At 39.0% G+C, this 24056-nt stretch overlaps 1 protein-coding gene and 3 long non-coding RNA genes across 5 annotated transcripts; 3 read left to right on the plus strand and 1 right to left on the minus strand.

The window, feature by feature from the left end:
- The first annotated feature begins 3785 nt into the window (after positions 1–3785).
- LOC134223906 (uncharacterized) lies at positions 3786–5454 on the plus strand. 2 transcript variants are annotated; one of them, XR_009982770.1, is made up of 4 exons: positions 3786–3799; positions 4706–4864; positions 4934–5334; positions 5414–5454. It is a non-coding gene; the product is annotated as an uncharacterized LOC134223906 (long non-coding RNA). The 2 variants fall into 2 exon arrangements; XR_009982769.1 differs by lacking the exon at positions 3786–3799 and having other exon boundaries at positions 4527–4864.
- Positions 5455–9551: 4097 nt separating this feature from the next.
- LOC134223907 (uncharacterized) lies at positions 9552–11139 on the minus strand. Its single transcript, XR_009982771.1, has 4 exons — positions 10941–11139; positions 10527–10869; positions 10339–10462; positions 9552–10265 (listed from the first exon to the last, which is right to left on the minus strand). It is a non-coding gene; the product is annotated as an uncharacterized LOC134223907 (long non-coding RNA).
- A 3175-nt stretch (positions 11140–14314) lies between these two features.
- On the plus strand, positions 14315–16323 carry LOC134223909 (endothelial zinc finger protein induced by tumor necrosis factor alpha-like). The gene is made up of 3 exons (XM_062703133.1): positions 14315–14581; positions 14647–14892; positions 15372–16323. The coding sequence occupies exons 1-3, from the start codon at positions 14414–14416 to the stop codon at positions 16095–16097; spliced, it is 1140 nt and encodes a 379-aa protein (XP_062559117.1). The 5' UTR covers positions 14315–14413; the 3' UTR covers positions 16098–16323.
- Positions 16324–20022: 3699 nt separating this feature from the next.
- Positions 20023–20885, plus strand: LOC134223910 (uncharacterized). Its single transcript, XR_009982773.1, has 2 exons — positions 20023–20388; positions 20454–20885. It is a non-coding gene; the product is annotated as an uncharacterized LOC134223910 (long non-coding RNA).
- The last annotated feature ends 3171 nt before the right edge of the window (positions 20886–24056 follow it).

The raw sequence follows: 24056 nt of genomic DNA on the forward strand, positions 1-24056 counted from the left end.
ATATCCTATCCCAAGACAATCGTGGAGATGCAGAGGTATACTCGGTCTCTAGTAGCAACGAGAGTCGGACTAACAATCCTTCCATTCCTATATGACCGTAAGGACGTGGCCGGCGCCGTTATTGACTTTAAATATTTGAGCTCCCGAAACGTGTACATTGGGAATGGGTAGCTAATCCCAAGCCCCATTCATTGTGTTCTCTGTACAATTTCGCAAGTTCAGTCAATCACGGAGTAGCAACTACGAATTGTGCGGTCATAATGCTCATGCTCATGCGAATCAATTGTTGTTTCGTTGAGATTGTTTTTGATTTCCGGTACAAATTTCAGGGTGCTGGAAGCGAATGAGCTGGTATTCTGCATGATTTCAGAGACAGCAACAAGATTCTGCAAAATGTATCACATTGAAAGATTATTATTAGACACGCCTTGATTCCGAATCCTAAGCCTCGTCCATCCTTAAATATTGTAAACTAACCTCGAGTCACCACGAGTACGCTGGCTCCTATCCCTCTCTTACTAACTGAAAAAAAAATGACATTGATTGTATATATCACAAAGAAATATTGCTCCGTAAAGTGTTATACACGCCTGAGCCTACCAAATAAACGAACTTGAAAAAAAAATTATTGAACGTCATATACTGACAAACAAAGCACAAAATACTCACATTTCTGATCCTCCAAATCGGTTCTACTACGCCTGTTGCTGCTTCAACTGAGGCGGTAATGTTTTCTGATGCGATTGGTATTCAGTCTAGATGGTTCTATCGCAGACTCGAGAGTTGTCTAAACTTTCGGTTTCTTGCGTTATTAACCCAAGTAACCATTAAGCCGTTAAAATCGACATTTTTTCGGTTCTATAGTCGCATTAAAAACCTGCTAACAGTGCTAATAAGAATTAAATTATGCATCAGTGCTGCTCAAAAGCCGCTTTTGGCGAATTATTTGGCCGATATAGTGTTTGCCCCCCTCAATTTTTCCACGCCCATGCCAAAATGTCAAAATTTTTAGACGAGTTGGAACGGAACGAAAAAAAAATGAAATGGAAAATATTTATTTATTTACATTTTAATGTGTTCTTTCTCTTTTCTTCCCTTTGGCGATTCAATGATTTTTTGCCAATTAAATTTAACTCTGGGCTTGAACTTGAACTGGTGTTTGTTGCTTTTGATTTAGGTTGGTCGCATAGTTTACCATCTGATCCATCACGGATCTGTTTGGATGTATTGTTGGGAAGGGATAAAAAGCAGAAGGATGTCATCTGCCTCTGTATCGAGGGCGAGAAGCATTGAAAATGATACAATCTGCAGTTATTTATAGACGGAAATTTTTTACATTCAATAAACCCATCTGAAAAGTATCTTTCAGGCAACCCCCCCACAACTTGACATTTGGGCTTAGTTTCGCGTACCCACTTCCAAATCGCAGATGGCGCTTCGAAACATACACAATGCGTCATCCTACACCGCCGCCACACTTTTCCTCCGTAGAAACCATGTTTTTTTGTTTCGTCATTTGTTGTCAACAAACAACGGACAGGAGTGTCATATGGATAGGGTGAATTGGTAATTGTGGTTAATGAAAAGATTCTGAACAAAACTTCCAATGTTTTAAGTGTTGAAATTTGTCGCTTTGGAAAACTAAATTTGTTTTATATATCGCCTATTTAATTGTAAACAACGAGTTCCTACTGATCTATGCAGTTTTAATAGTTGATTCTAAGAAGTTAAATTTATTAGCTGTATAAATGATTATTCTTTATCATACAGCTTCACTGTCCCTATCCGCATAAGCGTCCTATGTCAGTTTTCTTCAACTTGAAGAATATGGCGTTGAATTTTTCAAACTCGTTTTACATGGAGAAATTTAAAAAAATCTAATAAATCGATAAAACCAGCAATCTTTCAGAAAATTTGGCATAATATTCTTTATCTGTATACATTGCTATGGAAATATCAAATGGACCATAATTACATTGATGTTTTGTGCGAGAGTGTATCAAAATCTGGAATATGACTGTTATGCGAATAAATAGCAACATAACACAAGTGGGTTTTAATTTTCAAATTTCTAGAACAAAGCCTATTATTTTATCAGTTTTTCTTAAAGACGAGTTCGTTTTAAGCCTATTTCTGAAAGAAAATAAAAATCGTCAAAAATCGACATGCGCGGCAGTTCATAACTTGATTATCATAAAATGATAAGATGTGAGGAACTTGCGGTTGATTTGATACTATCATCATGACTAGGTAGTTTCTTTTTAAAACATACGTAATGCTACACTGAGGAAAAAATCTGTATACATTTTATGTGTCGGCTATATAGATATTTGCAATAGCCTCAATCCAATACATTTTATGTGTACTCTTTATGAAATTTTTATTAGTGATGCACATACAACTTATGTATTATTGCAGATGTGTTGCATGAAGATAGATATTATTATTAATTGATATTCTTAATAGGTGTCATTAGCTATTGCAATAGGGCATTATCTTGATCGATCAATACAAATTATTAATAAAAAATATTTATTTTTCATTATTTATTCATTATGCATAAGCAGAACAAATCAAATGTATTTGTTTTCGGTGTTCATTTGAACATTACTACTAACAACACTATGCGATTCTCCTCAGGTCACTGGACCTGATGAAGACTCCGGGTGCTCAGGATCACAATAAGCATTTTGATTTCCCAGTCACATTTAGTCGAGCGCGCAGAAATACATGACATAATCGATGAAGTCGCCTTGATGCAGAAGGAAGTAGTGAACGCAACCCGATTGGAATACTTCTAGTTGTCGCGGCGTGGACACCACGGCATACACCTGTCCGGGAGGGACAACACTTCTCGATCACATTCGCCATCCGTTGTCTATATTAGTTTGCTCATAGAGGATTACGCTCCAGGAGTACAAGTGCACCATCCATAAATGCCTGAAATAAAGAAATTTAATTCAAATAAGTCAAATGTATTTCAGGAATTGTACAACATCTCATCATGTTTGTACTTTACCTTTAAATAAAGCGATGCAAGGAGGAATAATCTCTCGAACGATATTCCGTGCCATTTTTTTTTATTTGAACCAGGTTCAGTCCAGTTGGCTCCTGCATCAGATGCTGCTCTTCTCAGCAGCAGGATACTCCATCGTAGTAGATCGAAATGAATGGCAGGAAATCTTTTTCATAACCTCACGGACATTTTCGGGTGCAATCCTGGCAGCATGTAACCGGAACCTGTGTCGAAGAACAACTTTTCCTGTTCCACAAAATTAGTCAACAGCAGAACCAAAGCTGCATAGGAGTGCTTATCACTGATTGGAATGATTTGTGCCGCTCGGAGTGACGCAGGAAGGTCCCGAAAAGTTGCGTTTGGAGCGCCCCTTTTTTGGAGATGCTGCCCCCCAAATAAATACACCTGCTGGGGGAGTGAATAAATTGATACTCAGAATTTGTTTGCGAACATCATTTCACATCAGCTTATACTTACCCAGAAATAATCGGCAAGAATTATTTTGCACCCAGTCGGAAGTGTTGTTTTTAAATTAACTTCGTAAAACAGTCAGTTTTGTGCGAAATGTGACCTGGATACTTTTCAGCTCGTCTCAGTATCGCCATTTTTTTTTTCGCTTCTACTGGTCGACGATCACTTTGTTTCGATGAGTTCCAAGAGATCAATAATATCAGCAACAATAATGTTGTTTATGTGTGAGATGTTATGGATTTTTACCATTAGTTCTCACACATATTTTAGATAAGGAATCTAATTGTCGTTTATTATTTAGGATCATTAAGCGTATGTGCATAGTTTTAAAGTCAATTAGGCGCTAATAAAATGTATGGTTAGTGCTATCTTCATGTTTTATGTGTAGCCACACATGTAAAAAAATATTGATTTATTTGTAGTGTACACATTTGGATCAGAATAAAACATGGTTATTTTCGTAATGAAGAATAGTTTTGTAGAGTTTTTAAATCGATGTGCCATATTAATTAAATAAATAACCACCACAGTTTACTTTCACTGCACGTAATGATGTACGGGTTTAACGGGTTTGTTAACTGCAGAAAATCGTCGGTGCATATTCTTAAATTAACCCTCGGTACGATTATTTCAACTGCAACATCTTTTTGCATGAAGGGAGTCGAGAAATATTCCAATCCAAAATTTCATATTAAGGTAGCCTTACTCCTCGGGAATTTGGTTCGCGATTTTTTTCCCGCGTGTTTCTCATATTATGCTATGTTGGGCACGAATTATTCGAAATTGAGCACGAATAATCACAATCCCGGCCCCATTTAAAATACACGGGACGTGGGGACCAAAATCCGGCGCACAGTTTTCCCAAGGTGTAAGGTTACTTTTACCTCAACGAAAGCCTCCCGCTAATTCAGATTTTTCCTGAATAAACAGTACAAACAAAAGATATTTTAGTTACTACACTACAAATAAATCAATATTTTTTTACATGTGTGGCTACACATAAAACATGAAGATAGCACTAACCATACATTTTATTAGCGCCTAATTGACTTTAAAACTATGCACATACGCTTAATGATCCTAAATAATAAACGACAATTAGATTCCTTATCTAAAATATGTGTGAGAACTAATGGTAAAAATCCATAACATCTCACACATAAACAACATTATTGTTGCTGATATTATTGATCTCTCTTGGAACTCATCGAAACAAAGTGATCGTCGACCAGTAGAAGCGAAAAAAAAAATGGCGAGACTGAGACGAGCTGAAAAGTATCCAGGTCACATTTCGCACAAAACTGACTGTTCTACGAAGTTAATTTAAAAACAACACTTCCGACTGGGTGCAAAATAATTCTTGGCGATTATTTCTGGGTAAGTATAAGCTGATGTGAAATGATGTTCGCAAACAAATTCTGAGTATCAATTTATTCACTCCCCCAGCAGGTGTACTTATTTCGTGGGCAGCATCTTCCAAAAAGGAGCGCTCCTAACGCAACTATTCTGGACCTTCCTGCGTCACTCCGAGCGGCACAAATCATTCCAATCAGTGATAAGCACTCCTATGCAGCTTTGGTTCTGCTGTTGACTAATTTTGTGGAACATGAAAAGTTGTTCTTCGACACAGGTTCCGGTTACATGCTGCCAGGATTGCACCCGAAAATGTCCGTGAGGTTATGAAAAAGATTTCCTGCCATTCATTTCGATCTACTACGATGGAGTATCCTGCTGCTGAGAAGAGCAGCATCTGATGCAGGAGCCAACTGGACTCGAACCGGTTCAAATAAAAAATGGCACGGAATATCGTTCGAGAGATTATTCCTCTTGCATCGCTTTATTTAAAGGTAAAGTGCAAACATGATGAGATGTTGTACAATTCCTGAAATATATTTGACTTATTTGAATTAAATTTCTTTATTTCAGGCATTTATGGATGGCACTTGTACTCCTGAGCGTAATCATCTGAGCAAACGTAACGTAATGAGCAAACTAATATAGACAACGGATGGCGAATGTGATCGAAAAGTGTTGTCCCTCCCGAACAGGTGTATGCCGTGGTGTCCACGCCGCGACAACTAGAAGTATTCCAATCGGGTTGCGTTCACTACTTCCTTCTGCATCAAGGCGACTTCATCGATTATGTCATGTATTTCTGCGCGCTCGACTAAATGTGACTGGGAAATCAAAATGCTTATTGTGATCCTGAGCACCCGGAGTCTTCATCAGGTCCAGTGACCTGAGGAGAATCGCATAGTGTTGTTAGTAGTAATGTTCAAATGAACACCGAAAACAAATACATTTGATTTGTTCTGCTTATGCATAATGAATAAATAATGAAAAATAAATATTTTTTATTAATAATTTGTATTGATCGATCAAGATAATGCCCTATTGCAATAGCTAATGACACCTATTAAGAATATCAATTAATAATAATATCTATCTTCATGCAACACATCTGCAATAATACATAAGTTGTATGTGCATCACTAATAAAAATTTCATAAAGAGTACACATAAAATGTATTGGATTGAGGCTATTGCAAATATCTATATAGCCGACACATAAAATGTATACAGATTTTTTCCTCAGTGTAGATAAAGATTGTCGCTTCGGTTCCCTTTGTTCTGCTGTCCGAAACATGTGTGGTACATACCTGTCAAATCGTATGGATTTTCCTTCTTTGACATTTAGCTCCCCTATCCTCGCCAGCAAAAGATGTTCCGGACAGCGACGACAGCGACAATCTTTATCTAGTAACTAAAATATCTTTTGTACACACTTAGAATAAATTACCGACTTCGGTAAAGGTTCCCCCAAACACACGCGACACGACAGTCGCGACGCGATTCTATCGCTTGGCGACAGCGATTCTGTCGCCGTTGGTATGGAAGCGTAAATAGAATATTGCCTGCAGCGACCCAACGATAGAATCGCGGCGACTAGTTGTCGCCGTCGCGGCGATGAAATCGCTTAGGTTTGGGGGAGCCTTAATTCGTTTACCGAATTCTCAACAGCTGAACGTTCGGTAACCTGTTCGGTAAATAACGAAACAACCGAACGATCGGTAAACTGGTTCATCCCATGAAATGTCAAAATTACCGAGCACTTCGGTAATTTTTTTAATCATTACCGAAATGGTCAGTAATGATGAATATTTTGATCATTTCTGTTTTGGTTTGATATTTTGTTGGAGATGAAAACAAAAAAATGAGAGTTGAAGACAAATACATTTATTTCCACAAAAAAGATTCAAATACATAAATCACACAAAATCGGGGAGCATATCATTACAGAAGATCGTGTAGTTGCAAGTTTTGGTTGATATACACCGAGGCTGGGAACATATAGAACATAATCGCAGGAAAACATCCGAACCATCTCGCGAACCATTAGGCAGACATTTTTCAACAATGTTCGATTGCATGTAGGAACTCGAATGTCGTGATACTGATTGCAAGTCTGCAAGTCTGCAACAGAAACAAATTATGCTTGAATCAAACACGAAAGATCTTTAATTACCTGGATTGACAAAAGCCCAGTTCACCCATTAATACTTCACAAAACAAAAGTTGTTTCGAATAATCCAGCAACAAACCACGTTGTAGTTATATCTATATTTTTAAGCACCCAGCCACGTAATGCTTGAGTATCTACGAGCCTATACCAAAATAACTAATGAGTAATGCAATTGTGTTATTAACAATAATAAAAAAAATTTTTAGGTTTATCTTTAACCTTTTACGCCATAATCGGGAAACGCTCCCGATATAAGTAAGTTTGACAGAACCACCTGAACCAATTTTTCGGGGTACACTGACAATGTACTGGAGACGTCAAGTTGCTCACGGGTTGCTTTCAGGTGAATATTAATAAATACCTAGATTGCCGTAGAATAAATTCACTGATCATGAAATATTAATCTGGCAGACTGGCATTTTGCATGCAATGTGATGCAGATATTATTATCATTATCATACACGACAGATTGACAAAATAATATTTCCAATGCGAGTAAAAGAGACAGGTTATAAAATTCTAGGTGCTATTGTTATTGATTCTACCCAAACGTCACAGATAGTAGCTCTAAATTGGTAATAATAATTCCCTTATTCGGCTTGAATCCACAGGGCTTATATCGGAGCGTTGTATACCCATATACGGCTTCTTTTACTGCTTGAATTTTATACTGCTAATTAGCACTTGAAAATTATATATAAAGCTTTTAGGCACTGAAATGTTGTTATATGGTTTAAATAAGGCTTATTAAAGTGCTTAATGGTTACCTGGGAATGTATGATTTCATAAGATTTGTCTTATGACTGTTTCACATTAAGAGTAATGATAAAAATCATGAGACAAATATTATGTTTTATTTTTTTATAGATACCTCCTATGAACTTCATAATAGGATAGCTATAGCCACAGACAAACAGACATAATACTCGTCAAATTTCCATCGTTTACTGATTTACTGGTCAATTCAAATAATCATTAGTTGGCCAATCGATCACTCGTGGCGCGCGCATCGTTTTTGCTCGAGTTTGACGTTTGCTCACTACCGCCATCTGGTTCGTGATTTGCCCAACTAACTGAAATCAACAGATGTCGTCACTGTTTGAACGACGATGAATTTGATGAGTAAATGTTCAATGTGTTATGTCTGTTTGTCTGTGCTATAGCTATATAAGCTACACTCTGAGAAAAATCTATACTAAATAGATTAAAAGTCATTCTAAATCGCTATTTGCCTGGTTGACCCCATCTTTGATTATACGCAGACTATACTTTGGTTAGTATAGCTTTAATTTATACGGATAATAGTATAAATCGACGTTATCGATAATAGTATTTGTCGACTTAATTTTGTTTTGTTTTGATTTTTCGATAGTTTACAAAAATAAAAAGACGCAAGAAAATTGTTTCGTTCAACATTTTATTCCCCAATGGGTTATAAGGAAAAAAGTGCTACAAAAGATTTTATACCGAGGCAATATATGAGCAACGCAAGAAAACAAATGACCCATTTATATTTATCTAGCCCCAAAATACCTCGCCTAAAACGACAAATTCCTCTCAATATAACCACGTATAACCATATCCAGCGCCGGAGATTGATCTTCTGACGTGCCAATCTAATTTTCCCGACGGCTTCACAATATGTTTTGGTTGGCGTAGGATGTTTCCTGGCATTCCGTCCGTGACTACAACATGACATCTTCACAACTTACTCTCACGGTCCGCCGGAAACTTGTTGAAACGATCTAAGTACCGGAGTCTCATAGTTTTCTAAAATCAAAGCACAATAAGCTGTATTTTCGTTGTGTATCATTTTTGAGACCTACCTTCAACTTGTGCCTTCGTATATCCGTGCTTGAATAATTATTCCATGTTATTTGGTAATCGCGCGGATCGTTATTTCAGTTGCAGTAAAGAGTGCCGTAACAGATCCGAAAAACAATCAATATCGCTGAAACTAATACGACACCGAAAATGACCGCCTTGCTAACAGCAGTCGGAGAAAAATGTGACTTCAGAAAATTTTACAGAACAACCAATACATTAGAAAATACAATTGCACAATTCAGTGATAGATTAACCTATAATTTTCAATAGATTACTCTTTAAACTACGCCTACACGCTTACTCCAGTTCACCTAAATATGGGTGAACAATACCTATAATCGCCAAAAAGTACACATACGTATTTATGGGTAAATCGTCATTTACCTATATATGAGTAAACCGGCTTCCCCTAAACTTCACCCATAAATAGGTACTTGAATGACAGCGGTTTATTGGTAAATTTCACCCACATTTGTGTAATTTTTCTTTGTTTTGCTTTTGCTTGGGACATTCAAAATATTGGAATAAATTGTCGGATTAAGCAAAGTAAAAATATATTTTTATTTAAATAAATAGTATTTCAAATCGATACAGTACAAAATCCTTGATTTAAATCGTAAAAAAACTAAGTGGCACACCATATTGTTGCTACTGGTTACTGTTGGTCCGGAAAAAGCAGGAGCCGTTCCTCATGGAGTAGCAGTATGCGTCAGATTTCCGGTTGCTGTATTGACGAAAGTTTAAGGATTACATATGCCCATTCTCGTCTCGAAGACGATCGTGATGAGATAAATGTTAATGATCGTTGTAATTATTGAAATGGTGACTGTTTCTTCCGTGCGAATCAGAAATCTAAATCGTTTAGATCTCGGAGGTCTCGAACGCGCTATCGCGATAATCATTACTTTCCGGTGCATCCATATCTGGTCGGCAATACCAAGACACATCCAGTGACCACTGCCAAAACGTCGTTCTCTGCCTCCAACGATGTATCGTTCAGTGCATAGCAGCCCTCCTCCGCAGTTCAAGATGCTTCAAGGTACCAGTGTTGGCAATTGGAGCTAATTGCTTTTGGAATCCAATATCGAACGATCTACTTTGAGGCGGAAGAACAATCTCTTTACGTAATCGATCTTTAGGATTGTTTGGGCATATTCCCCCTAAACGATGTACTTCCATTCGACCGCTTCTGCTCGACACAGTATCCGCGGTTCCACCATCAGGTCCATTAGTATATACAACTGTGTACATAATTTATGGTGGTACCATTTCCACCTTCGTTGTCATCGTCGAATGGGGTGTCTGCAGTTATACCCATCGCCAGATTCCTTGGATATTGCCGAAGTAGATAGAAGCGTGCGATCCACGAAGATTGCAAGCACTATCTTGGGATGTGGGTATAATCTGGTTCTATGACTGTTTCCGTCCCTACAAGAAGACGGATATGAAGTTTCATGGTAAGGGTTAGAGAGGGTTAGAGTCACGAATCATTACAACTTACATTTTGATAGAGTCGATCCGAAGGTTGTTGATGGGGTGGGTACCGCTGGCTTGCAAATCAGGTGGACCATACATTTTTGAGTACTCTTGAGCAGGATGTCATTTCGTTCCGGCGGACTATATTTCTGCAAGGTGGAAAAAGGAGTGTTTTTGTGCATGTTAGAAGCATGCATAATAATTCAAACTTACCTGTTAACAGGGTGTGTGGTTTCTGGATTCCATAACAGGTGCAAGCTCTCCACTGCAGCTGAATTCGTTGAATGTGGTGGATAGGCAACAGAACACGCTGGACTTCAACGAAGCTGCTCCGGGCATTTGAATGTTTCCGATGAATGAATTTAGGTTGTTGCCTCCTGATGCTATACTCAGTGATGGAAAATAGGATGCACCCGTTGTAGAAAATAGGATGCGTCCCTACAGATGGAGAGATGATAAAGGAGGACTGCTGCACTGCTGGGTTGGGGTCCGTTGTGGATGCTCCACCGTCGCATATGACGCTCTGGCACCACTCGCAAGAAAGGTTATTTGATACCTAGAATTTATAAAATAATAATGTGAAAAAGAAGATGTAATATTAATCTTCGGAATTATATGTTGACTTACATTTACTGGTCCACGAGCCGCCGGACCCGGAACGGAACAGTTTTCAGGTTTGATCTCGGAGTCTTGGATTATGTTTGCAACTTGACAACAAAAACAACAAACACAAAGACAGTTTTTTCACCCAAATATGAGTAATCTCATTCACTCATAAATGGGTAAGGTCGCTTTGTCAACAATATGGGTGAAATTTACCGATTTTCTCGGTATATTTTACTCATAATATGAGTGAAATGTGCAATACCCAAATATGGGTGAATCAAGTACTCATAAATAGGTAAATTGATCTAAGCGTGTAGTTTAAACTTTGGAAATATAAAAAAAGATTTGTTGTCATACTATTATAGATTTGTTTGATCCCTGAGTGTATAAGAGACTTAGGTGAATGCCAGAGTACACTCCAAATAATCTAAACGTTGTTTCCACCTGAATTTTCAGGTACATTTTACGTGCGCACGTAGCTGCAAATGCTTCAGAAAATTCAGGTGAAACTTACGTGTCCGGTGAATTCTATCCAAAACTCAGGTAGAACTTACCTGATTTTCACGTAGAATGAAATTTCTATCGGAAAATCAGGTAAAAGTTACGTGAATTTCAGGTGGAAAAAATCTACGTATTTTTTCAGGTGGAAAGAACGTGCAGATTTTTTTGGGTGTAGACGCGTCTACGCGACGCCACGCGAAAATTGCACGCAAAGGAATAACAATCAAAAATAAGGAGCTGTCAAATCGTATGGACGCTTCGCTTCGCATCGCTTTTCGCGTCTACTCTGGCCGCACCCTTACACCCCTATACTGGTTTACGGACGAACGAATGCAGTTCGTTCGAATCGTTTCCCCATTTGATTTTGCTGGCGTAAACGAGAATGCACATCAACTTTCGTTCGAAAGCGCGTTCGTACGTAAACAAGAATAAGGGTGTTAATGAAAATAGAAATCGATATTTTTCTCACGTTTCATGAGATGAGGCTTATGATCCCGGATAAAAAATTACAGTAACTTGTATGGTATAAGTCATTGAAATATTATAAATTTTATGGTACACAGTACCATCTATTGTAATTTCATTGTAATTTTTTGACGATAGAAAAAATCTTTATTGTAGGCACATTATAAGAACAATACATTAAAATGTTACTAATACATTCTATTATATTTGTATTGTTTTGTATTGTTTATCAAAAATGTACAGAATGTTAAAACTATTCTATTCCATTGTTTTGAAAATCATTTTTATAGATAAAAAATAAACGATTCCTCGAATATGTTTTTCATGATAAACAACAGTTAAAAACAGTAAAGTTTCAATTGACTCTATTGTTTTGAACAAAATGTTTTTTCATTTTTTTATATTCTGTTAACATCAATTTATGCTTTACGAGATGTTTATTATTCTTTTATATTATCGATTTTTTAATAAACTTAAAATTTTTAATTTATTTTATTAGAGTATTTCGTAGTTTCCGTTGAGTGTGTATGCTGGCGATTTGACATGTTTTCTTCCGCACCAAAACATGAAACAAGTTTCGGAAAGAGACAGTGTTTGTTAAAGTGTTTTCTGTTGCGGTAATGTTGGAAGCCGCTGGCCAAACGGTTGAAGGGCAGATCAGGTCAGCTGACTTCTGATTCCCACTTGGACATCCGCAACAATCATTTTCCTTGATGGTGTTCGACGTGTATTTCCGGCAGCACCGCATAGTGTCAACATCCTGAATCGCAATATATGCTCCGGTGTTAGATTCAACTTTAGTTGGTAAGTTTTTCTTCATTAGGAACAAATAAAATAATCCTGAACAAAATTTGATTTTTATATTCTAGGTTGAGCTGGTTGGACCACGAGAAACCGCCAGAGTATGGATCACCAGAAACCGACAGTACAGTGAAATGAATTCTTGCTTCAGAGCCACCAAGCGTCGTGACGAGGAGGGCGAAGAGGGTTTGTCACCACGAATGAAAAATGCCAATCGTGTGCTCCAGGAAGAACAAGTGCAAGAGTTTCTTTTATGTAGAATAAGTTAATCTTAATTTATTTTGAAATGAAACCTTCAGATATTTAAGGTAAATGGTGAAAAAAAAATTTTACTAGTTCAGTTTATTTTTAAGAAATGTAGTGATTGTTTCCAATTACAAATTGTAATGATGTTTGGTAAGGATGGCAGTATTTTTGCATCTAACAAAAACTGTGATTTTTCTCTGTTAGAAAAATTAATTGTAAAACATTAAATTGTATTGTATTTCCATTGTAGTACTGGAGTGTAATTCATTCTAAATGCTATCCAGTTTTCCATGAGCAGTAATGGCCGCCAACTTGCCTGCGGGTTAGTATCTAGTTTGACGTTTGTGGAGAGGTCAAACTGCACCCACCGTTCCGAGCATTTTTGATCAATGTGGTATATAGACCTGTGCAGGAGTTCATCAAATTCACTCACCTGATGGATTTTGACATTTGAGCGGGTCGTCTTATCGAACAAAAATTCATTTTGCGTTCATTATGCGACCCGCTCAAACGTCATAATTTCTTGGGGGAGTTCATTTTGCGTTAGTCTATTAGAAGGCTTGCGTTCATTTCATCAGCACCTTCTTATATGCCACATCGTTCAGAATGTTCGGAACGGTGGGTGCAGTTGACATCCACAAACGTAAAATCAGAGACTAACTCGCAGGCAAGTTGACGGCCATTACCGCTCGCGGAAAACTGGATAGTACTTGTATAGTAAAACAATAAAGAAAGTGGGGAAAAACATTTAAAACACATTGTTTTCTATTGTTTCGTCTATAGAAAACATCCAATTGAAGAACCGTAAAATCAATTGTTTTGCTCTGAATTTTGTATGGAAAATCTTCGATTTTTTATTGTAAAGATACATAACAACCCCTATTTTTATTGTAAAGTCCCATTTACCATTCAATTTATCGTGCAAAACAATAAATTTGTATGCACTTTCATTGTAAAATTTCCATTACATTCAATTGTAATTATTATGTACTAAATGGTGCTGTAGCAATAAAATTTATTGTTTTTCAATGATATTTTTTATCCGGGATGCTTATAATACAGTTTAGTTGAGCGTTCTTCATGCAACATCAAAGCGCCAATTGAGTAAAGGTTTTTTTTTTCTAAAATTAAGTAACGCTAAAAATTCTGGTGATTTTGGACCCCCAGGTTTCATTTTTTGTATGGATCGTAACGCTCGGCTTGACCCCATCCCTCCCTCTTCACCGTTACGTTATTTGTGAAAGACCCCAAACAAAAATGACTTTTTTGCGTGTACACTAGGTAAAATTTACTTATTTCGTAAATCGCTGAGTTAAAAATAATTCACAGATACATGTTTTCATCTATCGTGTATTACTTTGTGTTTTGTTTTGCTCTTTCAATTCGTTTAATTTGTTCCGCACATTATTTATCAGGACGCTGCTGGACTGTTTCTGTCGTTTCTATTGATTGAAAGTTTTAGCAACCAAATTCTGTTAAAAATGTCCTCTGATAGGATAAAAAGTATTCAAAAGAACAACTTTAAAGTGTGTCGTTTTTGCTTAAACTCCGACGCTGACGAGTTGGATAGTATTTATGACAAAATTACGGATGATGTGATGGCCCTCAATCCGATCATCAAGAACGTATTGATGATACTTCAGATACAGGTTGGTTCAATAGCTTGCTCATGAAACTCCGAAGTAATTGCGATTAGGGGAATTTCTTTTCCCAGATACCCTCCAACGACCCATTACCCAAACTTATCTGTATTGGCTGCCGTGATTCGCTGATTTCCGTACACCACTTTCGCAGAAACGCCCAAAAATCGATGACACTGCTTTTGAAAGCAATAGAAACAAAGTCGGATTCACCGGTCGTTGATCGTTATTCAGACGAGGAATACACTACCGATCGAGATAAGTCACCAATTGAATGCGATAGGCCGCTGAAGTCAGATGGCGGGGAGGATAATGATGAGGTTTGAGCGCCTTTTAAAATTGTAAATGGATATATTTTCTGTTAAGGAAACGATGGTTTCGGGTGGTATTTTCCGCTATTGATGATGGGTTTTCTTTGAGCTATATTTAATATTTGTATACGTAAATGGCCACCCATTCTATTGTTATTGCAATTTTATTGTGTATGATAACTAGTTAGTACAATGCTTTATATCGGATTACGGAAGGACGCACGCTAATCTTACAATTACTTTTGTTTCTTAGCCTAATTACTACCTATAGTTCCTCACAAATGAAAGATTGTTCTTGGTATGACACATTGAGCGTTGATCATGTAAATCATCTTTCTTGACACGATATAAAATATTGGAGGTAATAACTGGTTGTCGGCATAAAATGATTAACTGGTTGTCGGCCGGATGCATACAATGGTTCAATAGGTATTGCCAAATAATCATTTGATTCTTGTTTCATTTGTGAATGCTTATCCACTATCCAGGTTATCAGGATCAAAGAGGAAAACGATGTTGCAACCACAGCGATTTCAATTGGTAAACTACCGGAACAAATCAAAGAAGAAGACGAGTATATGGAGGAAGATTATTTAGAAGACGGCGGCTTTATCCCCATTGAGGACGGAGGCGAAATCATAGTCTATAACAAACCGCCAAAAGCTCCTAGAACGCGTAAACCTCCCACTGCAAAAATTTGTTCTGTTTGTGGTGCTAAAACTACGGCCATGTCTGTTCACATGCGAACTCACACCAACGACAGGCCATTTGCGTGCAGTTTGTGCGATCTTAAATTTTACACAAACGGTAAGCTCAGGTGCCACTACGATTCCGTGCATGTCGGTGAGCGGAAGTTCAGTTGCGAGATTTGTGGAAAATCCTTTGTGTTGAAAAAGAATCTCAAGGCCCATATAATGTCCCATTCGACGAAGAGGGAGCACGTTTGTGCACAATGTTCGAAAAGTTTCCTATTCAAATGGTCGCTGACCGCGCACGAGCGAATCCACACTGGCGAGCGACCCTACGTGTGTACCAGGCCGGACTGTGGTAAACGATTCGTTACGGTATCCAATTTGATTCAGCATCAGAAAACCACCAACCACCTTAAGGAAGCACCGGAAGAAATGTGTCCGCTGTGTGGCAAGGCGTTTCAAACGAAGGCGTCCTTAAAAGCGCATCACACCAAGACACATGGCTCGGAGATGTATTTATAAGGCTTAGGGATGGAATAATATAATCTTTCAATCTTTTTTCACAAAGATAGCAACTCCTAAGAAGCAGGGGTTATGGGCAGGATGAGCTCCCCATATTTGAACCACTATTCTGCTATTTGCTCTCGAAAACTCACGAACTGTTCAAAGTGTAGTCAAACTTAGCATTGCAAAATGTCCAACAACTTAGTATAGGGAAAATGTAATAAATAAATTAATGAATCTGAAACATGGATAAATTATCAATCTGCATAAAACTGATTTTCTTATGAGAAATCCTCATTAGGGGAAAATGGGGCAAGAAGAACAACCCCTGATTTTACCGCTTTTATGCCTTTTCTCTCTAAATAACCCCGCACAGGGATTGCAGAAATCGCTCTCAATAGATAACGAACAACAAGGCAAAACACCTCTTCGAATCATAACAAGCCATAAAAACAAAACTATCGCACTTGTATTAAAGTTGGAAAAAAACTGATTCGGAACACGATAGGCTGAAAGGCTTCAGGCTGAATTTCTAAACGAGCTTCATTATAACGTTCTGGAAGGTAACTAAGAATTCAAATTCTAAATTCCTAAATTCGTCAACTCACAAATTCCTAAATGCATTAATTCATAAGTGCCTTAATTTATAAATCCATTAATTTCCAAATTCGCATGTTCATGAATCTCTGAATCCCTAATTTCTTAATTAACAATATTTCTAAATTTCTAAAATCATTTATTTCCATATTCCTAAATTCTCAAATAAAAAATCTGGATCGTACGCTATTCCTATGCTCCTCATTTTATTTTTCTTTTATTTAGTCTACATCTAAAAAGATAACACTGAATCAACAATTTGACTCCACAATACACGGTTCGAGGCCGCATCTCTCCATCCTCGTATACGCCTCACGCTCGCCAAGTCGTTTTGCACCTGGTCTGCCCATCTCGCTCGCTGCGCTCCACGTCGTCTCGTACTTGCCGGATCGGAAGTAAACACCATCTTTGCAGGGTTGATGTCCGGCATGCTTGCAACATGCCCTGCCCATCGTACCCTTCCGGCTTTAGCTACCTTCTGGATACTGGGTTCGCCGTAGAGCTGGGCGAGCTCATGGTTCATTCTTCTTGCACACCGCCAAAGATGGTCCTAAGCACCCGTCTCTCGAATACTCCGAGTGCTTGCAAGTCCTCCTCGAGCATTGTCCATGTTTCATGTCCGTACAGGACTACCGGTCTTATTAACGTCTTGTACATGACACATTTGGTGCGCAGTTTCTTCTGGAGCCCGTAGTAGGCCCGACTTCCACAGATGATGCGCCTTCGTATTTCACGACTGACATTGTTATCAGCCGTAAGCAAGGATCCGAGGTAGACGAATTCCTCGACCACCTTGAAGGTATCCCCGTCTATCGTAACACTGCTTCCCAGGCGGGCCCTGTCGCGCTCGGTTCCGCCCACAAGCATGTACTTTGTCTTTGACGCATTCACCACCAGTCCAACTTTTGTTGCTTCACGTTTCAGGCGGGTGTACAGTTCTGCCACCTTTGCAAATGTTCGGCCGACAATGTCCATGTCATCCGCGAAGCAAATAAATTGACTGGATCTGTTGAAAATCGTAGCCCGGCTGTTACACCCGGCTCTCCGCATTACACCTTCTAGCGCAATGTTGAACAACAGGCACGAAAGTCCATCACCTTGTCTTAGTCCCCGGCGCGATTCGAATGAACTGGAGTGTTCGCCCGAAATCTTCACACAGTTTTGCACACCATCCACCGTTGCTTTGATCCCAAGGAAGCTGTTCTCGTCCATAATTTTCCATAGCTCTACGCGGTCTATACTGTCGTATGCCGCCTTGAAATCAACGAACAGATGGTGCGTTGGGACCTGGTATTCACGGCATTTTTGAAGGATTTGCCGTACAGTAAAGATCTGGTCCGTTATCGAGCGGCCGTCAACGAAGCCGGCTTGATAACTTCCCACGAACTCGTTCACTAATGGTGACAGACGACGGAAGATGATCTGGGATATCACTTTGTAGGCGGTATTAAGGATGGTGATCGCTCGAAAGTTCTCACACTCCAGCTTGTCGCCTTTCTTGTAGATGGGGCATATAACCCCTTTCTTCTACTACTCCGGTAGCTGTTCAGTTTCCCAGATTCTGACTATCAATTTGTGCAGGCAAGTAGCTAGCTTTTCCGGGCCCATCTTGATGAGCTCAGCTCCGATACCATCCTTACCAGCTGCTTTATTGGTCTTTAGCTGTTGAATGGCATTCTTAACTTCCCTCAAGGTGGGGGCTGGTTGGCTTCCATCGTCCGCTGAACTGACGTAGTCATCTCCTCCGCTGCCTTGACTTTCACTGCCTGTACTCTCAGCGCCATTCAAATGTTCCCCGTAGTGCTGCTTGCACCTTTCGATCACCACACGTTCGCCCGTCAAGATGCTCCCGTCCTTATCGTCATTCTGCGTCGTTAATGGCTGCTTTGACTGTATTCCAGCAGTCCTCGAGAGGAGCCCCATTGAGCTCACCCTCTTCCGGCAACGCTGCCTCGAGATACTGCGCGTATGCAGTAGCGACATCAGGTTGCTTCAGTCGCTCTAGGTCGTACCGCGGCGGTCGTCGGTACCGAACATTGTTGATGACGGATAGTTTTGGGCGCAGTTTCACCATCACCAGATAGTGATCAGAGTCGATGTTAGTGCCACGATATGTCCTGATGTCGATAATGTCGGAGAAGTGCCGTCCATCAATCAGAACGTGGTCGATTTGTGATTCTGTCTGCAATGGTGTACCGATACGGAAGGCTGCGTTGGAAGTAGGTGCTGCGAATGGCCATATTCTTGGAGGCAGCAAAATCAATTAGTCGTAGGCCGTTTTCGTTCGTTAGCCGGTGAGCGCTGAACTTTCCAATAGTCGGTCTAAACTCCTCCTCTTGGCCAACCTGAGCGTTCAAATCTCCTATGATGATTTTGACATCGTGGCACTCGGACGATGATCAGCCGCCATGGATGATCAGCATGACATGGAGAACAGACGCTCAATAAGATTTGTACCTCCGGAGAGGAGCAAACCCCCCCTTCCCTGTCAGCATACGACCATAGTTCCCACCGGGGTTGGTTACCCGATCTTCCCTAAGGTTGCTCGTATCCCGGCCAGCACCACGGGGAGGTAGGGATAGGAGTTGCTGGCTAAGAGGCTAAGGACCGCGAGATGGGGTCCATTTTATTCCTTCAGGTACGCGAAGTACCAATGGTACGCTTTACCCAGCATTTGCCGTGCCGTGGGTTATGTTATTGATTCGAATTAAAAAACTATATTAAGCAATGATTTCTATAAGGAAAAACATTTACGTATCAGATGGTGTTCAAGTAAAGAGTTAGATGAGGTAGCATAAGGTGCCCGCCAGAGTAAACGCGACGAGCGATGCGATGACGCGACTCACGTAAAAGAATAACAATCATTACCAACAGGTTGTCAAATTGCACTGTCGCGTCGCGTCGCATCGCACGTCGCGTTTACTCTGGCTTCCCGGATAAAAAATTACAGTGACTTGTATGGTATAAGTCATTGAAATATTATAAATTTTATGGTACACAGTACCATCTATTGTAATTTCATTGTAATTTTTTGACGATAGAAAAAATCTTTATTGTAGGCACATTATAAGAACAATACATTAAAATGTTACTAATACATTTCTATTATATTTGTATTGTTTTTTGTATTGTTTATCAAAATGTACAGAATGTTAAAACTATTCTATTCCATTGTTTTGAAAATCATTTTATAGATAAAAATAAACGATTCCTCGAATATGTTTTTCATGATAAACAACAGTTAAAAAACAGTAAAGTTTCAATTGACTCTATTGTTTGAACAAAAATGTTTTTTTTCATTTTTTTTTTATATTCTGTTAACATCAATTTATGCTTTACGAGATGTTTATTATTCTTTTATATTATCGATTTTTTAATAAACTTAAAATTTTTAATTTCTTTTATTTGAGTATTTCGTAGTTTCCGTTGAGTGTGTATGCTGGCGATTTGACATGTTTTCTTCCGCACCAAAACATGAAACAAGTTTCGGAAAGAGACAGTGTTTGTAAAAGTGTTTTCTGTTGCGGTAATGTTGGAAGCCGCTGGCCAAACGGTTGAAGGGCAGATCAGGTCAGCTGACTTCTGATTCCCACTTGGACATCCGCAACAATCATTTTCCTTGATGGTGTTCGACGTGTATTTCCGGCAGCACCGCATAGTGTCAACATCCTGAATCGCAATATATGCTCCGGTGTTAGATTCAACTTAGTTGGTAAGTTTTCTTCATTAGGAACAAATAAAATAATCCTGAACAAAATTTGATTTTTTATATTCTAGGTTGAGCTGGTTGGACCACGAGAAACCGCCAGAGTATGGATCACCAGAAACCGACAGTACAGTGAAATGAATTCTTGCTTCAGAGCCACCAAGCGTCGTGACGAGGAGGGCGAAGAGGGTTTGTCACTACGAATGAAAAATGCCAATCGTGTGCTCCAGGAAGAACAAGTGCAAGAGTTTCTTTTTATGTAGAATAAGTTAATCTTAATTTATTTTGAAATGAAACCTTCGAATATTTAAGGTAAATGGTGAAAAAAAAAATTTTACTAGTTCAGTTTATTTTTTAAGAAATGTAGTGATTGTTTCCAATTACAAATTGTAATGATGTTTGGTAAGGATGGCAGTATTTTTTGCATCTAACAAAAACTGTGATTTTTTCTCTGTTAGAAAAATTAATTGTAAAACATTAAATTGTATTGTATTTCCATTGTAGTACTGGAGTGTAATTCATTCTAAATGCTATCCAGTTTTCCGCGAGCAGTAATGGCTGCCAGTTTGTCTGCGGTTAGTATCTAGTTTGACGTTTGTGAGGTCAACTGCACCCACCGTTCCGAGCATTTTGATCAATGTGGTATATAGACCTGTGCAGGAGTTCATCAAATTCACTCACCCGATGGATTTTGACATTTGAGCGGGTCGTCTTATCGAACAAAAATTCATTTTGCGTTCATTATGCGACCCGCTCAAACGTCATAATTTCTTGGGGGAGTTCATTTTGCGTTAGTCTATTAGAAGGCTTGCGTTCATTTCATCAGCACCTTCTTATATGCCACATCGTTCAGAATGTTCGGAACGGTGGGTGCAGTTGACATCCACAAACGTAAAATCAGAGACTAACTCGCAGGCAAGTTGACGGCCATTACCGCTCAAAACTGGATAGTACTTGTATAGTAAAACAATAAAAAAAGTGAGGAAAAACATTTAAAACACATTGTTTTCTATTGTTTCGTCTATAGAAATCATCCAATTGAAGAACCGTAAAATCAATTGTTTTGCTCTGAATTTTGTATGGAAAATTTTCGATTTTTTTATTGTAAAGATACATAACAACCCCTATTTTTTATTGTAAAAGTCCCATTTACCATTCAATTTATCGTGCAAAACAATAAATTTTTATGCACTTTTATTGTAAAATTTCCATTACATTCAATTGTAATTATTATGTACTAAATGGTGCTGTAGCAATAAAATTTATTGTTTTTCAATGATATTTTTTATCCGGGTTCGCCCTAATAATGGACACTTCAAATTCTAGGTACAAGAAACAGACATAACACTCGTCAAATTTCCATCGTTCACTGATTTGCTGGTCAATTCAAATAATCATTAGTTGGCCAATCGATCACTCGTGGCGCGCGTATCGTTTTTGCTCGAGTTTGACGTTTGATCACTACCGCCATCTGGTTCGTGATTTGCCCAACTAACTGAAATCAACAGATGTCGTTAGTGTTTGAACGACGGTGAATTTAATAAGTAAATGTTCAATGTGTTATGTCTGTTTGTCTGTGGTACAAGTGTTCCCACCGATAACGTCAAACGGAGGGAACGGAGGTAACCGAACTGAGGAAGTTATATGCGCAGTACCCTCCACAAAACTACCTACAGAAGAAGATGCCTGCGTTGTAGGGCGTGTAGCTGTTATATTTTTCATAGATTCCGGGGCTCAAGTAAATACCGTAACAAGAAAAACACTTGATAAGATTCTATCTAATAAGTCCAAATTGAACACGGTGTTTGATCTATGCTACTCCTCAGATAAAAGGTTGCGCGCATATGCATTACAAGGAGAGATCAAAGTGATAGCAACCTTTTCTGCTTCATTATACGTATCACAGGACAGACCAGTGTATATTGAAAAATTCTACGTTGTAGAAGAATCAAGATCATTAATGAGTTTTAATACAGCCGCACGATATAGTCTACTGGACGTTGGCTTACGAGTTCCCATAGGAGCATTTACGAATATCTGGAAATGTGAACTAGCATTGGTGGATAGGGTAATGGACGCCACAGTGGAAGAATTCCCGAAATTTACCGGTGCTGTTGCATTATAACAAAGACTTGCCTCCCGCTAGAAACGTATACACTCACATACCACCTGGGTTTAAGAGAATAGTTCAGTTAAAGCTCAATGAACTATTGAAATCAAAAATTATCGAGCCCGTGACTGAAGAAATGGATCGATCGTTCTGCTCGTCATTACTGGTGGTACCCAAGGCCAAAGATGGTATTCGCTTGGTGGTTAACCTGAGAGGCCCAAACAAATGCATATATCGTACGCCCTTCAAAATGCCAACTTTTGAAGCAATACTTATGGAACTGCATGGAGCTCGATGATTTTCGACCATCGACTTGAAAAATGCATTTTTTCACATAGAATTCGACGAAAAATGCCGCCAATAACCAAACTATTTTTCGGGCGAAGGTTATAGGTATAGACACAGATGTCGGCGGCTTCCATTTGGATTGTGTAATGTGCCTGACATTTTCCAGGAGGCAATGCAGGCTATCATTCTTTCTGGATGCAATGGCACAATACACTATTTGGATGATGTACTTTTTTTCGGAGAAACAATAGAAGAGCACGATGCAAACCTCAAAGAAGTGCTGAAGCGACTAGAGGACCACACATAGTCAACGAAAGTAAATGCTTGTTGCGGCAACAGAAAGTACCTTTTCTAGGATTTCATTTGTCTGGAGATGGATGGAGTGTTGAGGAAGAGAAAATAAGGTCGATCAGGGTTTTCCGCAGACCACAGAACCAGGACGAAGTCAAGAGTTTTCTAGGCTTTATAAACTATATTGATCGCTTCATACTCCACCGAGCAGATCGAGCTTGGCGATTGAGGGAGCTAGCACGAGCGGAAGGTTTTTACTGGTCCAAAGATTTCAAGAGTTTGAATACCTTACAACTACAGCATGGACGCAGATCAAAACTCTAGGCTACTATAACCGGACTGACGAAACGGAACTTTATGTTGATGCTTCACCTCATGGCCTGGGTGCTGGTTTAAATAAACAAGGATTCAAAACCTAGAGTCATTGCCTGCGCATCAAAGGCGTTATTTCCAGCAGAACAAAAGTATCCCCATACCCAGAAGGAGGCCTTAGCTATGGTATGGGGAGTGGAAAGGTTCTCTAATTATTTGCTAAACATCTCATTCAAAATCCGTTCGGATGCCAAATCTAATGAATTTATTTTCGACGGAATGCACCGAATCGGTAAAAGGGCTGTATTACGAGCCGAAACATGGAGGCATTGAGACTGCAGCAATACGAATTCACAGTAGAGAGCATCCCGGGTAACAAGAATATAGCAGACGCGCTATCTAGAATGGTAATAGAAACAAAACCAGTCGAGGCTTTCGACGACTCGTCCGATCATCACTTGCTCTTTGCATTAGATGTGGGTAGCATGGAAATCAACTGGAATAATATTGAATTAGAAGCTGAAATCGACAAGGAGCAGATGGAAGTAAGAGAATGTATGATACTGGCCAAATGGAGCGAACACTTGCAAGCATATGAATGCCATGCCAAGCAGTTACGACTGATGGGTGCGTTAATATTTAAAAAAAATGGAGTAATTTTGCCTCAAACTTT

The sequence above is a fragment of the Armigeres subalbatus genome, chromosome 3 (genome assembly GCF_024139115.2).
Source record: "Armigeres subalbatus isolate Guangzhou_Male chromosome 3, GZ_Asu_2, whole genome shotgun sequence".
Lineage (NCBI taxonomy): Eukaryota > Metazoa > Arthropoda > Insecta > Diptera > Culicidae > Armigeres > Armigeres subalbatus.

Excerpts from the sequence above, each read along its gene's own strand:
- LOC134223909 (XM_062703133.1), top strand. The coding sequence starts at position 14,414 with ATGTCCTCTGATAGGATAAAAAGTATTCAAAAGAACAACTTTAAAGTG. Across the intron at positions 14,582-14,646 it reads TGATGATACTTCAGATACAG|ATACCCTCCAACGACCCATT; the intron begins GTTGGTTCAATA and ends TTCTTTTCCCAG. Across the intron at positions 14,893-15,371 it reads GCGGGGAGGATAATGATGAG|GTTATCAGGATCAAAGAGGA; the intron begins GTTTGAGCGCCT and ends TCCACTATCCAG.